Below are 21,168 nucleotides of genomic sequence, written 5' to 3'. Positions count from 1 at the left end.
ATATGTTATAATTTATTTGAATATTATTCAAGTATCTCAAATCGTCTAGTATATTTCATATTTGAATCCTATTCAAATTTTATATATCTTGATACATTAATGATTTTATTTAACATCTGATGTATCAAATACATTAAATATGTTTTTCCTTATTTAATTTATCACATATATTAAAATAACATTTCAAACTTGAATTAGCATAAAAAAAATCTTTTGGACCTCATTCATTAATTATAAGTTACTCCACTATAGACTTAAAGCTGAACTCAAGTACTCTAAAACAAGTTGTGTAATTTAATCATTACAAACAAGTTAGAGTTGTTCGTAATTATATTTGGATCAAAAATTTGTTTTATTTCTATAATTATCTATTGCCTCCTAAGTACCACTAATCCTTTAATAAATAATTTGTTTTATAATAAAACAGAACTCTTCAGTACCACTAATCCTCTAATAAATAATTTGTTTTACAATAAATCAAGTTCTGTTCCAGCAGCGAGTGCGTGAAACCCCATTCTTCAACTCTCTCCACTTAGATATATGCATGGAAGGAAACGAAATGAATCAAATGGTAAATCTGGGTTTAATATTTAAATATGCTAGCAAGCAAAAAATAATAATATTAATAAATAAATAAATACAAATGAACACAATCGTTTCCAGCATGTTTTTAATTTTTTTTTCCACAGTAGCAATACGAATCCTTCTCAAGACGAACCTGTATGTAATTGTTAGGAATCCCTCCTAATAAGAACACTCAACAATACAAAGAACAAATAAATTATACTAAAAAATAGATTTATATTGCAATAATGAAAAAAATACAATATAACATAGTCTTTCAAGAGGGCTACTCTTCCAATATTTTCCAATTAGGAAATCACTGCCAAATTCTTCACACCCTCCACTCAACCTCACTCCTTTTATTCATAATAAAAGACCTTAACCAACGTACTAACTATTTACTAATTTGCCCCTTCTAATATGCATACTAATATTCCACTAATTATCCCAATATATTTCTAACTAGAGGCCTTACAATACTCCACCCTTCAGAGACAACTTGTCATCGAGGTGTCGAAAACAAAAAGACTGGTTTTTTTTTTTTTTTTTTTAACTAAAAAAAGACTACAGACTTCAACTGAGTTGTCTGCCCTTCAACATTGAAAGAAAAAATTTGGACTTTAATTCATTGAGAAATAACAAATTTTAAAGTTTTATTTGAAAAAAATGGCAAAAAGGTTTCAAATTTATAAAAATAGCAAAACAAATTTATATAATAGAAAATACTAATTAGTATATGATAAAACTACCTTAAATAATAAAATTAAATACAAACAAGAATGCAAAGATACACTACTTCAAAAACAACTCAAATACCACAAATACACTCTATTTAAACATTCTAGAACCATAAATACACACAGTATCTAAACATTCCAGAAGCAAAAATTAAAAATCATCCAATTTAATCTTTAACACTTTCGACTACCTATAGAACGTGTATATGCGAGGGAAGATGACGACCAGGTGATGGGGGTCGTTAGAAACTTATGGATGTCCACAACGATGAACTTCCTTCAAGGTGAGAAAAAGCAAAGTTGAGTGTACCAATGAAGTTGTTAGCAAGTGAATATTTGAAGAAATTGCAACTTCAAAACAATGAGACTATTGAAAATATTATTGTGTTTAACACCAAAGCAGTTGTAGGGAGTTTCATCGTCTTCATTCCATGTGACCATTTTTCTTATATGATCTGAAAGTCAACTTTAAACACTATCAATCCCAGAATGTCATTATTGAAAACAATGTTCAAAAGTAGAAACAACAAGTAAAAAGGTTGGCGATCTGGTGAGGGTGGTCGTCAAAAACTAGTCAAGACGATGAAATTCAAGAAAGTGTTGCTAAGATTGATAAGAAGAAAAAAAATTTTTTGGAAGCAGCTAAGTGAAGAAGATGAAGAATGTGAGATTTAGGTTTTTTTTTCAATCTTATTTTAATAAAAAATATATATACACACATGTTTCAAATATTTAAAGTTTAATTCTCATTTATATGTTTCTTTTTAAGTACAACAAGTCATTGTTACGTGTTCCTATATGAAAAATTGAAAACATAAAAAATATAAAAAAAAATCAAATTAATTTGATAACAATATGTATAAAATAATGAAAAAAATATTTAAATAAAATTGAATTTGTAACAAATATTTAAACAAATAGAAAGTTAGATAAAATCAAAATTGATAATAAAAGATAAACTCAAATATAAATTGGAGAGAAAAATAAGGAAATTTTTGTTTATTGTGATTAATTTGATAAGTAGTTAGATAAAATCTAATTTGATAATAAAATATAAATTCAAATATAATTCGGGAGAGAAAAATCAAGAAAGGAGTTCGTTTATTTACAATTACATTATATTCATAATTTCATTTTCATTTAAGCTTCAACAATTACATTGTATTGACAACTCCATCAATCACAAAACCTACGAAAGAAACCTAACTCATATTAGATGCATAGCAAAAACAGCAAGATTGTAAAAGTGAATACTTATTTGTGAGTCAACAAGACATAATAAAATGATAATGAATAAAAGGTGATTAAAATAATACAAACAAAATGGTTAAATCAAATCAATTCAAATTTTAAACTAGAGAAATATTTGGCACTTTTATCTCTTGAATCCGTTAGGTTAAAGTCTCATAACCAACGATTCTATTTACACTATATTTCAATTGAGAATTGATACACGGTTTCATAACAGACGATTTCATTTACATTATATTTCTATTCAGAATTTATATGTGGTATAACAATTACACAATACTCGAAGAAACTGTTAATCGACCATACTAAAGGTAATTTGGGGATTAAAAAATATATATGTCATGTGCACAACACACTTTTGCTAAAAATCTTATTATTTTCATTTTTTTTTGACAATAATAAAAAGGCACCTCTCGATCTTAGTATCTCCTCCAATTTTCCTAATTCATTTGGATAAATCCCTTTTAAGGGCCCATGAATCAAACCCAAAGGCTTCTGCACCTTATTCTAAGGTGATGACCCCACCCGCTGACAAATCACGTGGGACTTGTGTTCCAACCAAGTGCATCCCCTTCTCCAAGCCTTTGTCTCCCTCTCCATCACCAAACCCATCTTCCTCTGCATTTTATTTTCTTTTTTTTTCCCTCGGAAAATTCTTCTTTGATGGTCGTTTTCAGCCTTGTTTGTTTCTTTGCCGCCTTCCTCTATCTGACAACTACTGTCTGGTGAACTAGTCCTTTCGCGTCGCCGCTCAACCTTTCTACTACCATTCCCATAGCTTTCTGGAATTCGGATACCAAAATAAGATAACCAACTGTGTTGCCTACCTCAAGGACTACTCGATTTAAGTACATGATCAACTTTCCATCGCTGACCATGGTCGTCGGTAAGTAGTTTATTTGCCAAATCTCCTCTCTTCCGCATCCTTGCCTTTCTGCGAATTTTTTTCCTTTTTTCCCTTTTTGCTCTACCTTTTCTCTAAATTCCTAGTGGAATGCCCCTCGTTGTCCATCAATTTCACTTATCCCACTTTCTTTTACATCGACTTTTCTTCCCTTCTATTTCCCTTTGTGCAGTTGTCGAGCAATTCAGTTTTGCTCTTTCATGCGGGTTTGCCATGTTGGGTCGTGTTCTAGGTTTAAATCAAGATGACATTGGACTAAAAATCCATCTTCAACTATTCCCTCGTTTTCTAACTTAGAAATAGTTTGGCCTTCATTTTCTTGAGAAATTGGACGAAATAGTAAAATCGGATGGTCCTCTTGACTGTTGTCAAAAAAACGAAAATAATAAGATTTTTTGTAAGAGTGTGCTGCGTGTCAGTGTAGTGGCAACACGGGAGTGTCGCACATCCGGCAACGACAAAGGACCAAAAGAAGTGTCATGATACAGCCGAGAAGACAGTGCATTATCCAACATACCAACATAAGTGGACAAGCATGCCATGTCAAACATTAAGCAAGAAGACAAGTAACTGTGCCATTAGTGGTGTTAGTGACAAGCTTACTGGGGGCCAAGCGACTCTAGAGTTAGATGCATATTGATAAGATATGCAAACACGTCGAATTTCATGTCAATCAGGCGGGCGCTCTACGTTAGTGAGTGACTATTCGCCACATTCCATATGCATAGGTGGCAAAGAGAAAAATGTTCAAAATGTAATATAAAGGCATGGTATCAGCTATCCACTACCCCTGGGCCCTATGGCCTAAGTGAACTACCCCATAGTGCATGTGTGTGCCATGGCGTAGGCGAGCGTCACAAGACAAGTGTCTTAGACGTCTTCCATCGAAAATGGGATCTCATGGATAGTATTTGACGACACAGGTGTGCCGACATTACGCCCGTTCCCATGGGCCAGAGGTTCGATGTAGCATCCGATATGTCGTTTTGACTCGACAAGGACTCGAAAGGGTTCAAGTCTTGATATGTCCAAATGGATGGATGTCCCGAAAGTCCTGAGTTAGAAAGTTGCCCATGGGTTGGTTGATGATGGTTCTCAATAAACATGCTCGAGTAGGAGAGAGAAAGCTGATGACATCCCGATACTCGGGATGGCATCCTAAAGTATCAGTGGAACTCGATAGTTCCCGGTCGGCCCGATACTTGCCTGAGTTGTTTCAATAAGCATTGTAATGGTTCGGTGAAGCCCGATAGGCGACCATTAGGTCGGTAGAAGCCCGATAGGCGCCGAAGTAGGCTGATAGAGCCCGATAAGGATCATTATGTCCCATAAAGTCTCGGTAAGTGTCTGAATCACCCGTTAAGCCTCGATAGAGTATTATAAGTTCGTTTTGGCCCAATGAAGGGTCTGAACTTATCTCGGTGAAGTTCCAAAGCGATGTAGGAGTACGGGAGACGTATTGTTGGGAACCAAGATGATGAAGAGGGATGTGATGTTGCATTGTGACGGCCTTAGCCTCATATATGAGCAAGGTCGAACCTCAAGACTTGGCCTAGAGTGACAACAAGTCGGTTAGAGTTGCACATGAGAGAAAAGTATGGGTGACGTGTATGGCCGAATGACGTTCAGCTCCGCATGAGTTCAATTCGCTTGAGGATAAAAGAACCCTGCCTAACGTCCTACAAAAATTCAAAAAAATCAAGCAAAAAGTTGATTGGGACTTGAGTTTCCCTTAAGGCTGACCATAATCGAGCGTAATCATGGTGTCATACGATCGGAGAAGTACGACCGTGACATCATGCACATAGCCTTTACTTTTTTTAATCTCCAAATTGCCCTTAGTATGGTTAGATAACAGCTTTTTAGATTACTACGTAATTGTTATACCGTGTATCAATTCTCAATAAAAATACAGTATAAATGGAATCGTCAATTATGAGATCGTGTATCAATGCACAATAAAAATACAGTGTAATTGGAATAATCAATTATGAGGTTTCAATCTAACGAATTCAGAAGATAAAGGTATCAGATTTTTCTTCCATTTTAAAATTTGAATTGGCGATTTCATATCAGATTTGATTTGATTTACCACTTTTCGAAAATATCTAGAATTAATCAATCTTTAGATTTTTTATTATTTTAAATTCAGATTAAAATTTGTGACTCAAGAGAGATTTTTCTTTTTTATCTATTTCTAACTTCGAATTTTCTTTATTTCCATCCGGAGGGTAAGAAGTTTCATAAACTGGTTTTTTTATATTTTGATAGCGTGTCCTTTTAAAGTGGGATTCAACCTTTGTTTTTCCTTTCTATTCACTCGGATCTCTTCCGTTTGATCCTCCTTTTCTTCCGAAAAAAGGGAAGGAGAAGTATGTTCTTTGGTGGATCCCTCTTGTTCCTGTTTAGTCCCCTTCGTTTCGGAAGTGGTTGATTGAGATTTTACTTACCATTTTTTTGTATTTTTTTAATCGTATTTTATTTTTCATCATCTTAGTATATTATAATATTATTTTAATATTCTGCATATACTCCTCATTTTATCAATGTCTCAAGAAAAGTTTGTATTTTCTACAAACAAGTAACTATCCACTGTTTCAATCTTTCTATTTCTGCTATGACTCTACAATGAGTAAGGATTATATTTTTATGATACATGGAATGAATGTTCACAATATCACAATTATCATGTTGTTGAGGCTTATATTCCATTAGATTCTTCGTTCTAACAATTTATTGATTATATTCAAGGTAAGCTTTTTCCATCTTTCAATCTCTCTATGTCTCGTTTGACAGTTTACTAGGATAGTTCCAACAATTCAAATCTTATCTGAATTGTTGAAGATAAGGATGTTTTGTGGCTTATGTTAGTTTTATCGAAATTCCCCCATAATTATGATTTATGTGTAGTTATTGACACTATATCGTCTGGTACTTCTGGAAATACATTGTATTTGAATAATGAGTTAGCAGGAACAGAGCATTCTGTCCAACAGTCAGATCAGAATATCAAAATAATTGATTTTGAAGCTTTTAAATCCTCTTAATCTGAAGTTTTCATTAAAGAATGTTCACTTTTTCGGAGCAAATCTATATTGAAAAACACTATTTATTTGCTTGCTCTTACTAATAGTTTTGAACTTACTACAATTAAGTCAAATTATACGTCGTTTAATATTCGATGTAAGGATTTTTTCATGTGGTTGGTATCTACGTGCATCGATGTATAAGAAAAGTGGGGTGTGGATGGTCTGTAAATTCACAAATACCCACCAATGTGTTGTCAACATTGTTAAAGATGATCAAAGACAAGCAACTTCCTAAATTGTTGTTGAGTGTACAAAGTCTTTTTTTAAAAATGAATGACAAGGTTTCATCATCCATGTGATCTTATTAGCTATATGAAAAGGCATCGTGGTGGGAATGTAAGTTATGACAAGGCTTGGAAAGTCTGTAAGATTGCTTTGAATTCTATTAGGTGTGCTCTGGAGTCCTCCTTTGCTCTTTTGTCAGCATTCTCAAGTGCATGATTGAAAAAATTCCATGTACTTCGTTTTTTCTAGATAGAGTGTAATTTATTTTAACTATATTTTAAGTTAAGATATTCACTTTTAACTTTATTCATTGCAGTAACATATACAACAAAAAAAAGCTGATGATCAAGGAAGGTTTAAGTATTATTTTATGGCTCTTGCTACTTCTTTAGATACATGGAATTACAATTTACCTATAATATCAGTTGATGGCGCGCTATTGACCCTCCAATAATTGTATCTTGCGTTCCCTATTGTATATACGTTGTTATGTTATTCGTTTACAGAATCATTGTAGGTAGAAATTAGAAACATACCTCATCCTCACTAGTGAGAATTATCGGTTCTTTGTTTGTCAGTCTTTTCCCACCACTTATTCTAGCAATCCTCAATCTTTCACCGACCTTTGTTCTTCCTTCAATTCTCTTTTTTCATATCTTTAATCATTCTTTGAATGGATTTAGAAGGGTCTATTATTTTTAAATTTATTAGTTAAAAATGTTGCTAAATAACTAATATTCCGTTTCGGTTGGGGAATCCAAAAATGTAGGAAAATATTTTTGTATATCAAAGATTCTTTCTATTTGCCAAAAGATTTCAAATAAAATATTAATTTAAAACTATTTCCTAAATCTGTAATTATTTTTTTAAAAAATATAAACATCTCTACATATAACATCCAAGCATTCCTTTTCAACAATTATTTATTATCTTTGATGGTTTGAAACAATGTATATAGGAGATTGCAGTGCATTGTCAAAAAGAAAAACTATATGGTGTTTTTTATTTCACTACATGTGAAGACGATGTGAAAACCATGGAAATTGTCGAGTTTCTTATTCCACAAAATAGGTTGCTTGGAATTGTGCTTCTATTCTTAAAATATCATTTTTGGGGTCCCTTTCAACACTATGAGTTTCGATTTTCCTGACAGATAAGCGAAAGTTAGAGAAGAGTATATATGAGAAGGTGTATTTCTTCAATGATTTATAGCCACTTACCAGAACGGATGCGATTATTATGAGGGTTCACAGAGATTTCTTGTTGTAGGTGGATTGAGGAGTGAAGGTTTATGGTTGGTCGCTCGGAAAGAAATTTGTTCTCGCTTCACGATTTGTTGATGTTGGCTAAAAATTTTCAAAATCTCTAATTTTGTTTTGGGAAAGATTGTTTGGTATTTTGAATGAACTCCTTGAGTTGTGTATCAATCTTGTCAAGTAGGTCTTACTTTCAGATTTGGAAGTTGCATTGATTATCTTGATAATTTGTTCAATTACAGTGTATTTTGGTTTTTTTTTAATTGTTAGAAACTCTTCAAAGTCTATATTTGAACGTCCGAAGTTTTAATTCCGATGGGGTATTTTTGACAATTTTGCACTTTAATTTTTTTAATTAATTTTTTGATATTTTCATTTTTATAATAATAATAATAATTATTATTTTATTTTTTTTTTATTTTTGTTTTTTTTTGTCATTTATCTAGTCAACCCCATTTTCTAGCTTCTCAAGCTTATGCCCAATAAGCCCAAGGCTCTTTTCCTCTCCATAATTCTTTGATTTCTTAGGAATCCAGTTGGTTTTTTTGGGACCCATTAAAATTCAAAAACCCACGTTTAAGAAGTCCATTGAGTAATTCACATTTTTCCACTTCTGACGGCAAGTGGACCTCAACCTTTCTATTTAAATTTGGACCATTTGGCATAGCTTGATAGTCGAAAAGTTCTTCCTCCAACGTTTTTTCGTGCGTCTGCCAACTCTTTTTTTTGGTATTGTTCTTCCTCCTTTAGGTATTACTTCTATCTCCTTCGATAGATGCATCCACTTCCACCAAGTCCTTATCTCCAACCATCTCACCTTCCATCACTGTCCATGGATACGCATGATCAAGTTTGCTTCTTCTTTTCCATCTTCATGAACACTCTCTATTCCTTCTTGATCGTTGCTTTTCCACGATTAAAGAGATCCTTCCACAGATGAACTTCCAATTGTAAGCTCACTTGAAATTTCATATTCAACTCCCACTACTATCGTCTATTATTTCTTTTGCCGATTCTTCTTCCTCTGCCTTAATATCTGCTTGTCTTTTCTCCTCTCTTTCTCTATCTCTTTGCAGATATTCAAGGAATATTTCTTGCAATGCTCTCACATCTCTCTATATCTCTAACATCGTTTCATTCAACTGATCACGATTTATTTTAAAATTGGTGTTCTAGGATGAACAACTCTGATACCAAATTGTTAGGATCCCTTCTAACAAGAACACTCAACAATACAAAGAGCAAACATAGAACACTAAAAGAAAGATTTATATTGCAATAATGAATAAATTACAATATAACATAGCCTTTCGAGAGGGCTATTCTCTCCCAATATTTCCAATTAGGAAACCACTACCAAATTCTTCACACCCTCCTCTCTACCCAACTCCTATTTATAATAAAAAGCCTTAACCAACTTACTAAATAATTACTAATTTGCCCCTTCTAATACTCAAACTAATATTTCACTAATTATCTCACTATATTCCTAACTAGGGGCCTTACAATAATTTGAGTGGCAAAAATATGTAACTTTCTTATCATGATTTTTTTCTAATATTGTGGAGTGGGAGGATCAAACCTCGAACTTTGAAGTTGATAGTATCTACTTGATGACAGTTGAAATATGCTCATTTTCGCTTTCTTAATAGGCCATTAATCCGAATGTTCTCCACATTTTAAATGTAATTACATTAAAAAAATGTAACATTATTCATTTTGGTCAGTATAGTATGATAATGGCAGGCCTTGCATAACTCTCTAGGATTAAGCATGTGAATGCTCAAACTAGTAAAATGAATTTTCACTTGCCTGTGCTCGAATCAATTGACACCGACATGATAATCCAACATAGAACCGTCTATCTAACCAGAATTTTTATCTCCTCCAAATCCAGACTGCAGATAATTTGTCTGGTGAAGATGGCTAACATCACCCCATGTTTCTATCTTCCATTTGTCTCCATCAGACAAGTGAAATATATTCACAGATGTATTCAGTATCTTCCCTCCATGCTTCTGAGGATGAGCTCGCTTACACAGCGCTCGGATTGTACCGCCATGAGTGACCACAACTACTCGTTGCCCTGTGCTTTAAACGGGCAAATATTAGTAAAGAAACTCAGCCTCAAATTGGACACTTTCCAACTGCAAAGAGAACTTTCAGTTGAACCAAAATGTTTTTCTCCTCATATTTGTTTATTTTCCTTGACAAGGTGAATATGTTCAACCACGGGAGTAATTACCTCTATGTTTATTTCCAATCTTTTGCAATGAAGATGTGCAACGCTGATAAAGTTGATCAAGACTTTCTCCACCACCCTACATTTAGCCAATAGTAAAGTAAATAATTTCAGTAAATATCCTATGTGCCAGAACCAGAATATTGTAGATGCAATATCTTTGTTTTTTCATAAGAAACAGATACTTGTATTAAAAAAAAAAGAACAAAGGAAAATAACCTAAGGGCGGGGGTTGAGAAGACCACCCAAAAGCGCTTGTAAATAAGAGCCTTCTAGTTAAAAATCATCGAAAGACTATAATTACAAAAGTGTTTGGTGTAGTTTGTGCACCACCAAGAAGCTATATGTTGAACAACAGTCTAAAAGGAATCAAAAGAATTAGACTTATCTTCAAAAATTCTACTATTCCTATTGTTCCAACTGCACCACAAAAGGGATTGAGAAGCATACCTCCAAAGGATGTTCCCTCTAGGACCAAAAGCTTTACTATCTAGCCTATCAATCAACCAATCATCGATCTTGCTTCGGAGGCAATATTCCGAGCCAAAAGTTCTAAACAAGAGATTCCAACCCTTCTTGGCAAAGTCACAATGCAGAAACAAATGGTCAAGGGACTCCTCGTTTTTAAGGCAAAGGGACAGAAGGACCAAGAGAAAAATGTTGAAGCTTCCTTTGAAACTTGTCATGAGTATTAAGACTTCAATAAGCAAGGGACCATAGGAAAAACTTCACCTTTTTTGGAATTTTAAGTTTCCAGATGATATGCACCAGAGGAAAAGTGAGAAGGGAGGCTCTCTTAGCAATATTCAGAAAAATAGTTTTACTTGTAAACTTTCCCGAGGCATCTAGCTTCCTCTTAAGACTATCATGTCCACTCTGAGGAGCGGCAATCTGTTAGGTATCTTTCCCCTCCTGCACTTAGAAAACCCAACAACACAACAACCACAAAGAATACCCAGAAAAACAGAGCAATATCCTTGGTCTCAGAGTGAATTATTTACAGAGAATGTTCAAGGAACTTACACTAGAAAAGGAAACAAGAACACAAAAGAGGAATAATAAAGATAATAGAAAGGATAAGAAACATAACGATCTAGCCGATTCGAGAGGGCTAGAATTCTCTCCTTCAAGCCAAGGAAGCTTCTCCCAAAATGATTCCTACCCTTCCAGCCTCCCTCCATTTTGTTTATAGCCCAGTCTTGTGGTCTCCCTTTTGGATTCCATTTTCCTCACGGTTACTACCTCCTCCCACAATCCTAGGTGTAATTCCTCTTCTACCCCTCCTCTTATAAGTGTGTATGATTGGAGGTTTAACAATACCACCCGCCTCGAAATGCACCTTGTCCTCAAGGTGGAGATAAGGGAACTGTTCTTTCATCAAGTAAACCAACTCCCATGATGCTTCACTCTTTGGTAAGTCTTTCCATTTTACTAGTCATTCGTTTGCAGCCAATTCCCTGTTCCAACGAATCCCCATGATGAATTATGGGACTACCTGTAATTCAAATTCCTCGGTTAATGCTGGCGGGTGTTGTTGCACCCTGATTTGCTCACCCAACTTTTTCTTCAACTGAGAAATATGGAACACATTATGGATGTTTGCCTTTGGAGGTAACTCTAGTTTATATGCCACCTCACTAATTCGTTCCAGCACTTGGTAAGGGCCATAGAATTTTGGAGCCAGCTTTTCACAATGTTTCCTTGCTAAATAACATTGTCTACAGGGGTGGAGTTTCAAAAACACTTCATCTCCTACCTCGAAGTATAGCTCCCTTTTATTCATATCGGCTTGCTTTTTCATTCTGTTCCTTGCCACCTATAAAGCACCGAACACTCCTAAATGGCCAAGTGACATGTCCGACACCAACACGCCGCCGACACATGTCCGACACGACAGAATATTTTATTATTTTTTTTTAATTTCCGACACAGCTGGGACATGGGTGGGATGCGACTCTGCAAAATTTAAAAAAAAAAAAAAAACAATGAAAGCTTATAAAAGTTAGCCCTACCCAAAAACTCAAATTTATATCAACTCAAGCCCAAAACTTTTAGGGTTATTGTGTTTTTTATTTTAATTTCTCAAAATCTATTACTCCACTTTGACTCCTCAAAATCTCAAAACTCTCCACACCCAAGTCCAACCAACGAACTCGACACTCGATCGACGGCCAACCACACCTCCACGCCCAAAATGCCATGTCCAAACCTCCACGCCCAGACACACCGGCAACTTCTTCTGTTCTCCACGTCCAAACCTCCACGCCCAAACTTCTTTCGACTTCTCCACACCCAAACATACCGGCGATTTGGTTTGTTTCTTCCCTTTTCTTTTGCATTTTTCTCCCTTTCATGAACATACTGTTTTTGTTTGAACATTAATGTTTGAACTGAACAGTCATGTTTTTTTTCTTTCCATTAAATCTTATTTTGTTCTTTTTGTTTTATTTAAAAGTAGTATGACAGAATCATCTTCAAGTCATACTGAAATCAATTAAAAAATGACTACCGATGATGAAACAAAACCGTTATGGCAATATGTTACAAAAAATGAAAGATTGAATGAAGGAGGGAGAATATTTCTTGGCAAGGTAATTTTTGTCAAGAAAATAGAAAAAGGTTCTTATACAAGAGTTAGGGCACATATACTAAAATTGAGTGGATTTGGGATTGGAGTATGTAAAAAAAAAAATCACCCCTAAAGATCTCGCTGAAATGCAAAAGTTAGAAGATGAAGCTAAAGCACGTATTGCAAGGAATGCTCCTAAACAAGTTCCTTTACCACCTTCACGACATATGCAAACTGAATCTCAATCCTTTGGAACGGGAAGTATGGGTAGCTATTCATATTCTTATTCAACAATGGAACAAAAGGAAAGGAATGGAAATGTTAGTGCACTGGAAAAGTCATTTAATTTGGCAATTCGTGATCAAGTGGATTCAGAGATAGCTAGAATGTTTTATTCTTCAGGTTTGCCTTTCCACTTGGCTAGAAATCCACAATATGTGAACGCATTTACTTTGGTTGCAAATAATGCTTTGTCGGGTTATTTACCTCCAGGGTATAATAAATTGAGAACAACTCTTCTCCAAAAAGAAAAGGCAAATATAGAGAGATTGTTGCAATCTGTGAAAAGTACATGGTCTCAAAAGGGGGTAAGTATTGTCAGTGATGGATGGAGCGATTCGCAGAGGAGATCATTGATTAACTTTATGGCAATTACAGAAGGAGGACCAATGTTTCTTAAAGCTGTAGATTGCTCAGGCGAGACTAAAAGACAAATACTTCAAGCAAATTTGATGAAAGAAGTTATAAATGAGGTGGGACATGAGAATGTGATTCAAATAATCACTGACAATGCTGCAAATTGTAGTGGTGCAAGACATTATTGAATCACAGTTCCCCAACATAGTTTGGACACCTTGTGTAGTTCATATTCTCAATCTTGCTTTGAAGAACATTTGTGCTGCAAGAAATATTGATAGTAATCAACATGTATTTGCAGAGTGTAGCTGGATTTCTAAAATTTCTGATGATGTTATGTTTGTCACGCACTTTATCATGAACCATTCCATGAGGCTTGCTATGTTCAATGAGTTTGTGTCTTTGAAGTTACTTGCAGTAGCAGAAACACGATTTGCATCTACCATCATTATGCTTAGAAGATTTAAACTCATTAAGGGTGACTTGCAAACAATGGTTATCAATGATAAATGGGGATGCTACAGAGAAGATGATATGGTGAAAGCAAGACGTGTAAAGGAGTTGGTACTTAATGATATTTGGTGGGATAAAGATTGATTATATTCTTTCTTTTACTGCTCCTATTTATGATATGATCAGAGATTGTGATACGGACAAACCTTGCCTCCATTTGGTATATGATATGTGGGACACCATGATTGAAAAACTGAAGGTGGCAATCTATAGACATGAAGGAAAGCATGCAGATGAATCCTCATCTATTTATGAAATGGTGCATCAAATTTTGATTGACCATTGGAATAAAAATAACACTCCTCTCCATTGTTTGGCACATTCTTTAAATCCAAGGTATTCTAAGACATCTTATATCTTTATTTTATATTTTCAATATCTAAATCAAGGCTTCGTTTGGGATTGTTGTAGCTTTTAAAATAATTGTTGGTAGTTGTGTTTTTACAAAAATAAGTTGTGAAGAAGTAAAATAGTATTTGATAAATTTCAACTTAAACTTGAAAAAATAGGTTGAATGTTTGGTAAATAAATACAAAAACATCTTATTTTAGATATAATAACTAAAATACTTATAATCAACTTCTTTTTTTATTTTTTTGTAATTTAAAATTTTTTATAATTGTTTATTATGATAAATTTTGTTTTGTTATAGATTAATTTTTAAATATTAAGGGAAATAGCTTTATTTAAAAAAAAAAATCAAAATGGTATTTTTTTTTAATCGATGCATTTAACTCATGAAAAATAGAAAATAGATTTAATTATGTGAGAAATATATAAATATATAAAATAATCTTCTTTTTAAATTAAAAAATCTAAAACTAAATATTAATTAAAAATTCTACCTGATTTTAGGAGAATCTAAAAGCTAGTAGGATATTGCTTCTAAAATAGACGTGAAATTAACGTGTTTTTAAAAGTGATTTTAACATATTTAATTTAAATCTGTTTTACCAAATGCAAAAAATGGTTAATATTTTTTCCAAATGGCTTTTTGATACAGCTAATGCAATGCAAACATAGCCTAAGTTTGGGTGCAAGGGGGACACTCCCCCTTTCACTTACTTGGGCTATCCTATTGGAGGGGTTCACAGTGCCAAGGAAGATTGGAGATCTCTTGAGAAGCGGTTTAAATCGAAGGTGGACAACTGGTGAGGAATTTCCCTCTCAAAAGGTGGTAGACTAACCCTAGCTCATTTGGTGCTAAATAGTCTTCCTTGTTATTTCTTCTCTCTTATGCAAGCTCCAGTAAGTATTATAAACAAGTTGGAAAGATCATAAAAGACTTTGTTTGGAACAGTGGGACTTGCAAGCCTGCCTCCCACCTCATTAAATGGACTCCTACATCCCTCCTTATAATCCATGGAGGCCTTGGAATTGGGTCCCTTCGTCAAAAAAACATAGCTCTTCTTATGAAGTGGCTTGGGAGGTTTTGTCATGTAGATGCAATATCTTAAGACATTTACTAGACCACCTAATCTCTCCACTATTGATCAAAATTACAAGCGCTAACATGCATACTCAGCTGCACATAGAGAGTTCAGTAATGGACAATAGTTGTTAATTTAAATATCCTTTGAGAGCCTTAGAGGTATATTAGGCTTATTAGTAGGATAATAGTAAGGATATATAAGGGGTCATTAGCCAGGAGTGTCTTGGTTATAAATATAGTATGTTAGGGACCTTAAAGGTTGTGAAGATATTAGTAGAATTTTAAGTGTGGGAAACTCGGGAGAAAGTATCCCTCTCGAAAGGCTATGGTATATTGTAAAATCTATTGATATCGCAATTTACATGTCTATCTTTTAGTGTTCTTTGTTGTTTTTGAGTATTCTTGTTAGGTGCTAATGTAACACATCCATCTTACATTGGAACCATAAATCATTTTGGAAGCAAAAGTTGGAGTTCACAGATGTATTTAGTAGTGTTCTATGTGTAGAGAAGCATCAGAGAGCCTTGAACATATATTTTCTAGCATTGTCAATTTGGTCATTTGATTTGGATCCATTTTCTAGAGACCGTCAAGATTTTGATCGCCACGTAATAGAAATTTAAGGTTGATGTTAAAGGAGGTCCTCTTGCATCCTCCCCCTTCAAGGATGAAGGTAGATTTTTCTTTACTTTGCTAGGCTTGCTTTTTTGCAGTTATTTGATTAGAGAGAATCAACAGACTTTTTAGAGAGGTCATTACATTTAACACCTTTGTGGGGGATTCAGTTTCTAACATGTTTTGCAATAGTCTATTTGGCTTCATCTCTTCTTGTAGTTGGTATGACTCCTTCCATGAAAGTTTTGCTTCTCATTTTCCTAAAAATAATTTTTTTAATAAAAAAACCCCTTAAAAAATATCCAGCTAACTACATATTTTCGCAAAGTTTGCATACTGGATAAATTTGGAGACAAAATGACAAAACCAGTTAGTAGAAAAGCTATTTCCATACAACTCCCAGTAGACTTTCCATAATGTTCTTTGATCTTCAAGACTGATTTATTTAATGAATAACCGGTTTAATGCTCCAATGATTTCAAGATACCTACTATCGATATATGCATAAACTAATATTACTTACCGGAATTGTCTGGTCTGACCTGTGAGATCTCAAAGCCTCAGAAGCTTCAGGGTTTGTTATGACTGCCTCGCGATACACAAGACCTTGAAGATCTCCTAAATTTCTTTCCCTCAAGTCAGGATCTTTAGTAACCTAAAAGTGATCTCCAACAAAATTTCCAACAATAATAAGAATAACAGTCAAATTTCACTTGTTACCAATTATACTGCGTTAAAACATATAAAGACTCAAAACCCAAGAATGTCCAAAGCTATTTCACTGATTTTAGGGCATAAGTATTAGTGATCACCAACCATTTCCGTTAGGAAGCGAGTGCCCCACTATATATAATTAGGTGAAAAGGGCAGAGAAGAAAAAAGAACAACGAGCATGGCCCAACAGAAGTCATACCTCCAGATTACCACATGTAGTTGCAATTATCTGTGCAGTTTCAAGAGCTCTTTTTAAGTCAGAAGAGTATACAGCAGAGATTGGAGGCTCCTTGGCCAGCCGATTTGCAACCTGCAAAATAAGAATTAAGAGTTCAAAACAGCCTTTGTACATAAGTTTAACAGCCTTTATGTTACATGTTGAGACTAAGACATGAAACATAAGTTTTAACTCACTGCAACTGCTTGCTGTCGCCCAGCTTCATTTAATTCAACGTCCAGATGTCCCTGTATAAAACATAAAATTCAGATGAAGTTGAAATGGGAAAATGATCAGAAGCACAGTTTACATTCAAGATTAACAAGCGTGACAAAAGTTATAATAGGTGAATTCAATTCACTGGAAAATTTGTAAGGATTTTAGTTAATGTGTGGAGGTGAAGATTCAAACCTCTAACTTTTTTGTCAAGGATACATGTCTTAGTTAGAGTATTGATAACTAATATAATATTAAATTTACTAGAAACCTATAAGCTTAAACTTTTGGGTTGATTGGTGATTGAATGGAATCAAAGCAAGAAGTCTTGAGTTCAGTTTTTTGTTAAGTCATTTCCTCCCTTTTTTGATTTTTTTTTAAACAAAAACAAACTTTTCATTAATGAAAAGAGATTATTATTCAAATTACAAAGAGACATAAAAATCATAGAACTCAAAGAGAACATGGGATCATTTCCTCCCTAATTAATATTAAATTCCACTTATTGGGCCTTCAAACAAATTTCAAACCCACAAGTGAAGTGTTATTGTGTTGATATATATATATATATAATGTATGGATGGATAATCAAATTTACCATAACCTACAACTTTTATTTTGTTTCATTTGAGAGGTTCAAGATTTTTTTTCATGAGAAATTAACCATGTAAATAAAGATTCCTAATAGAGACTTTACTATTTAATTGAAAACTTTCTTAAAACATAATTTAATTGATTTTTTAAGAGATTAAACGGCGAATAATTCACCCTAGGGAATGTTCCCCACCAATTTCCCATGGGGATTCCCCACCCCTATCCCTACAAAATTAAATGGAGAATTTCGTGAGGATGAGGAATTGAATGGGGGGCGGGGACATCTCTACCTATAAGCTTAATTTTTTGAGTTAATTGATGATTTAACACTTAACCAATTAAACAATGCTCAAATTGGTAGAATAGTTGTACAAGATATAATCTAACAAATATAAGTTCCCAAAGAGTGTCAAACATACAAGTTGGTTCCTCAACTAAAATAATCAATCTTAAAAATTAGATTAAATTACATTTTTTTCTCCCAGAAGTCTGTTTTTTTTTTTTTTTTTTTTTTTGAAAAAATAGTTGGAGTTAATATTCTATATTGTCCTTTAAGTTTCAAAATTTGAAAACTTTTTTCCTCTTAAAAAACCTACCCCTGCTCCAAAACCCAAACCCTCGAGACGTTATTGGTTTTCTTTATTAGGCTTACTCAATGATTTGAACCTGGAATAGGACGGATGTGCCAGGCCCAAGCTGTAGTGCAACGCATGGGCGACGCTCGAGGGCCCTGGCAGCAAGCCACCATGATGGACCCTCCCCCTTTAAAAATTAATTTAATATCATGTGAGCCGATGGCCCACGTATCAGATATTAAACTGATAAGAACAACTACACTTGATCTTAGCCAAAAGGCCAAAAAAGGTATATGATTTGAACCTGGAATAATTCACACAATAATCCAATGAAGTAGTAAAGGCCTTCCCCCATTTCAAAACGACAGGTATAAGTAAACCTCCATCAAAGTTGTTCCAAATTGAGCATGCAAATTAGCACTTCGACAAAACTTGATCCTAGCTCACATAAGCATTCTAACACATAACGCACCCATGTAGCCCCAACAGCCAGCAGAATGGAAGAATGCCTCTGAAATTGATCGATAGCATTATGCCTCCAGTGAGAGAATTGCCATACCTGAAAATTGACCACTCTTCCACAGCAATCAATCCAAATAGAAGAAGATTTTGTCTTCTAATATTACAATTCTTCCAAAATGAATACAGTCTACTAAAAAACCTAGCCTATCTTTCCATCCCTAAGCCTTCCATTTTTCATATGGTACAGCCAATACTAGATTGCCACCTGTACAAAGCTTAATCAATGGAACTAGCATACCAGGTTAGCTAAGGCCTAAATAACAACCTATTACATAAGCCACGTTTATTCATTTTTTGCATCAGTTTTCCTTGATGGCCCATCGCTCATTTTCTTAATCATGCTAAGCCCCTTCCCGTTGCTTCACCTTTTTCATCCTCATATACTGATATACATGAACCTGATTGGAGGCCAATTTCGAGATTCTTGTATTCTATCCAGTATAGGTCCATCTTTGGGCAAAGTCCACAGATTATAGGACCCAAATTTGTGCCTTAATCTCACCTTTAAGCCCATTCACAAACTTCTCTTCTAACACATGCTTCAAAATGGTGCATGGTGTGGTAGTGTTTTAAATTTCCAGCAAATTTTTCTGCATGTACACATTCAAAAAGAAAGGAACTTCTTGCAAATGCTTCCTTCCTATGTCAGTCTAACTTGGTTAATTAGCTACCACTTCAAGTCAATTGTTGTCCTCATCTTCTTTGATGCTTATATTCCCTATTAACGAACTGCTCCCATAAAATCCTGACAGGACGTCTGAGCACTCACCACTAAATTTCATCTGAGATGACTCTTAATTCTTAACGCGCCCGCCCCCACCACCCCCCACCAAAACAAAAAAACCAATTCTTCCGTCCCCTTTTTTACAAGCAATATGTGATGGACCCTACAAGCTTACAGCACTCAGCCATCTCAGGTCTAAAAAAATTGAGGCCATTGTACTTAAAAAATTATTCCTCTTGACAGAAGCTTCAATACATCATCATCACCCTCACTTGATCATGTGTTATTAATTAATAGAACTCATTTAAACGAAATTTCATAGGTTTGCATATGATATAGAACCTGGATTCTTCCATCGGCATTCCAAGCTGTTTCACCGTGCCTTATTACAATAATTTCAGCAACTGCTGGGTTCAGATAGCTGCATATCAACGTCACCATGCGATCAGATTCAAGACAGTCTATAAAATTCAGAAATAACAATAGAAAAAGGAAAAGGGAAAAAGGAAAAAGAATTGAGAAGTTTGTGGTGAAATGAAACCAGAAGAATAGGCACTAGGAGGAAAGGTGGACAAAGAAAATTGATGATCGAACCTGAAATCCGACTCGGCCATGGAAAAGATTGCGTTTCTGAGTGATCGAGTCTCGAGGCTAGTGAAAATTAAGACATCCAAGATCCTCTAGGATGAAGTTGATTTCAGATGCGGAGAATTGAGGAACGGCAATGAAGACTTGGAAGCAGAAATGGGCAACGGAGTAGTAAGAAGATGGAAGCGTAGAGCGCTCATGAGGAGGAATGTGGCCCCATTCAGAATCTGTATTCCATTTCCAATTTGTGCCAAAGAGTTCAATCACTTCCAACCTCTCTTTTGAGAATTTTGTAGTTATGATCCTTTGTTGAGGGTTGTCTAACGCAAGGCCCAGAGGTCACGGACGGGCCAAGTTCCACGGGTATCGGAAGGGACATAGGGAAACAAGCATTCTAAAATGTAAAAATTAGGGTGATGTACTCGATTGAGCCGATCAACGAGCTCAATGGATAATCGAGTCTGAGCTTAATGCTCTAGACCGACCAAATGAGCTCATTTGCTGCTAGAGATACATCTTTGATACCATCATCATTATACATAACCAAAAGTCGACCATCAAAGAAAGGACAAATAGTCTCATTCCACTACCCAAAAGAGGAGTAAGTAATCTTCAAAGTAGAGAATCAGTCTTACTTCTTTTTGTGCTTAATTGAATTAATCACTCATTTACTAACTTGAGCATCAGAAAAGTCAACTCAAAAAATATTGAGACCAGACCAACGCGAACAAGATTGGAGCGCCAACCACCCCTTAAAATGAAAAATAAACCACATCTTATAGAAAAATAAGAGTATATTTGGTAGGCAATCTAAAACATAAATTTGAAAACAATGTATTCAATTATGAAAACAGAGTTTTGTTTCATATTTTTAGATGTGTGGTTGCTCCGAAATAAAAGTTTTATTTAAGCAATTGTTCAAAATGTGTTTGTTAGGGAAATTGTGATGGCAATAAAACTTGTAGATAAAAGAGTATGTCACATA

General features: G+C 34.6%; 1 protein-coding gene and 1 non-coding gene across 5 annotated transcripts; both read right to left on the bottom strand.

Annotated features, from left to right (window-relative positions):
- Positions 1-9,652: 9,652 nt before the first annotated feature.
- LOC120088039 (phosphoglycerate mutase-like protein 4) lies at positions 9,653-20,662 on the bottom strand. 4 transcript variants are annotated; one of them, XR_005484803.1, is made up of 9 exons: positions 20,190-20,662; positions 19,938-20,016; positions 18,822-18,908; positions 17,162-17,212; positions 16,947-17,057; positions 16,557-16,688; positions 10,719-12,224; positions 10,272-10,347; positions 10,047-10,112 (listed from the first exon to the last, which is right to left on the bottom strand). XR_005484803.1 is itself a non-coding variant. In XM_039045061.1 (8 exons), exons 1-8 carry the CDS (start codon positions 20,207-20,209, stop codon positions 9,892-9,894), a joined length of 777 nt encoding a protein of 258 aa, XP_038900989.1. In that variant the 5' UTR covers positions 20,210-20,639; the 3' UTR covers positions 9,653-9,891. The 4 variants fall into 4 exon arrangements, 3 of the variants coding, with proteins under 3 accessions (XP_038900989.1, XP_038900988.1, XP_038900990.1); XM_039045061.1 differs by lacking the exon at positions 10,719-12,224 and having other exon boundaries at positions 9,653-10,112; positions 20,190-20,639; XM_039045060.1 differs by lacking the exons at positions 10,719-12,224; positions 18,822-18,908 and having other exon boundaries at positions 9,653-10,112; positions 20,190-20,629.
- On the bottom strand, positions 18,450-18,642 carry LOC120089570. The gene has a single exon (XR_005485245.1). It is a non-coding gene; the product is annotated as a U2 spliceosomal RNA (small nuclear RNA).
- Positions 20,663-21,168: the final 506 nt, after the last annotated feature.

Source organism: Benincasa hispida, chromosome 10 (genome assembly GCF_009727055.1).
Source record: "Benincasa hispida cultivar B227 chromosome 10, ASM972705v1, whole genome shotgun sequence".
Classification (NCBI taxonomy): domain Eukaryota; kingdom Viridiplantae; phylum Streptophyta; class Magnoliopsida; order Cucurbitales; family Cucurbitaceae; genus Benincasa; species Benincasa hispida.
The sequence above is the reverse complement of the archived record's forward strand: the minus strand, read 5'-3'. Positions and strand labels throughout refer to the sequence as shown.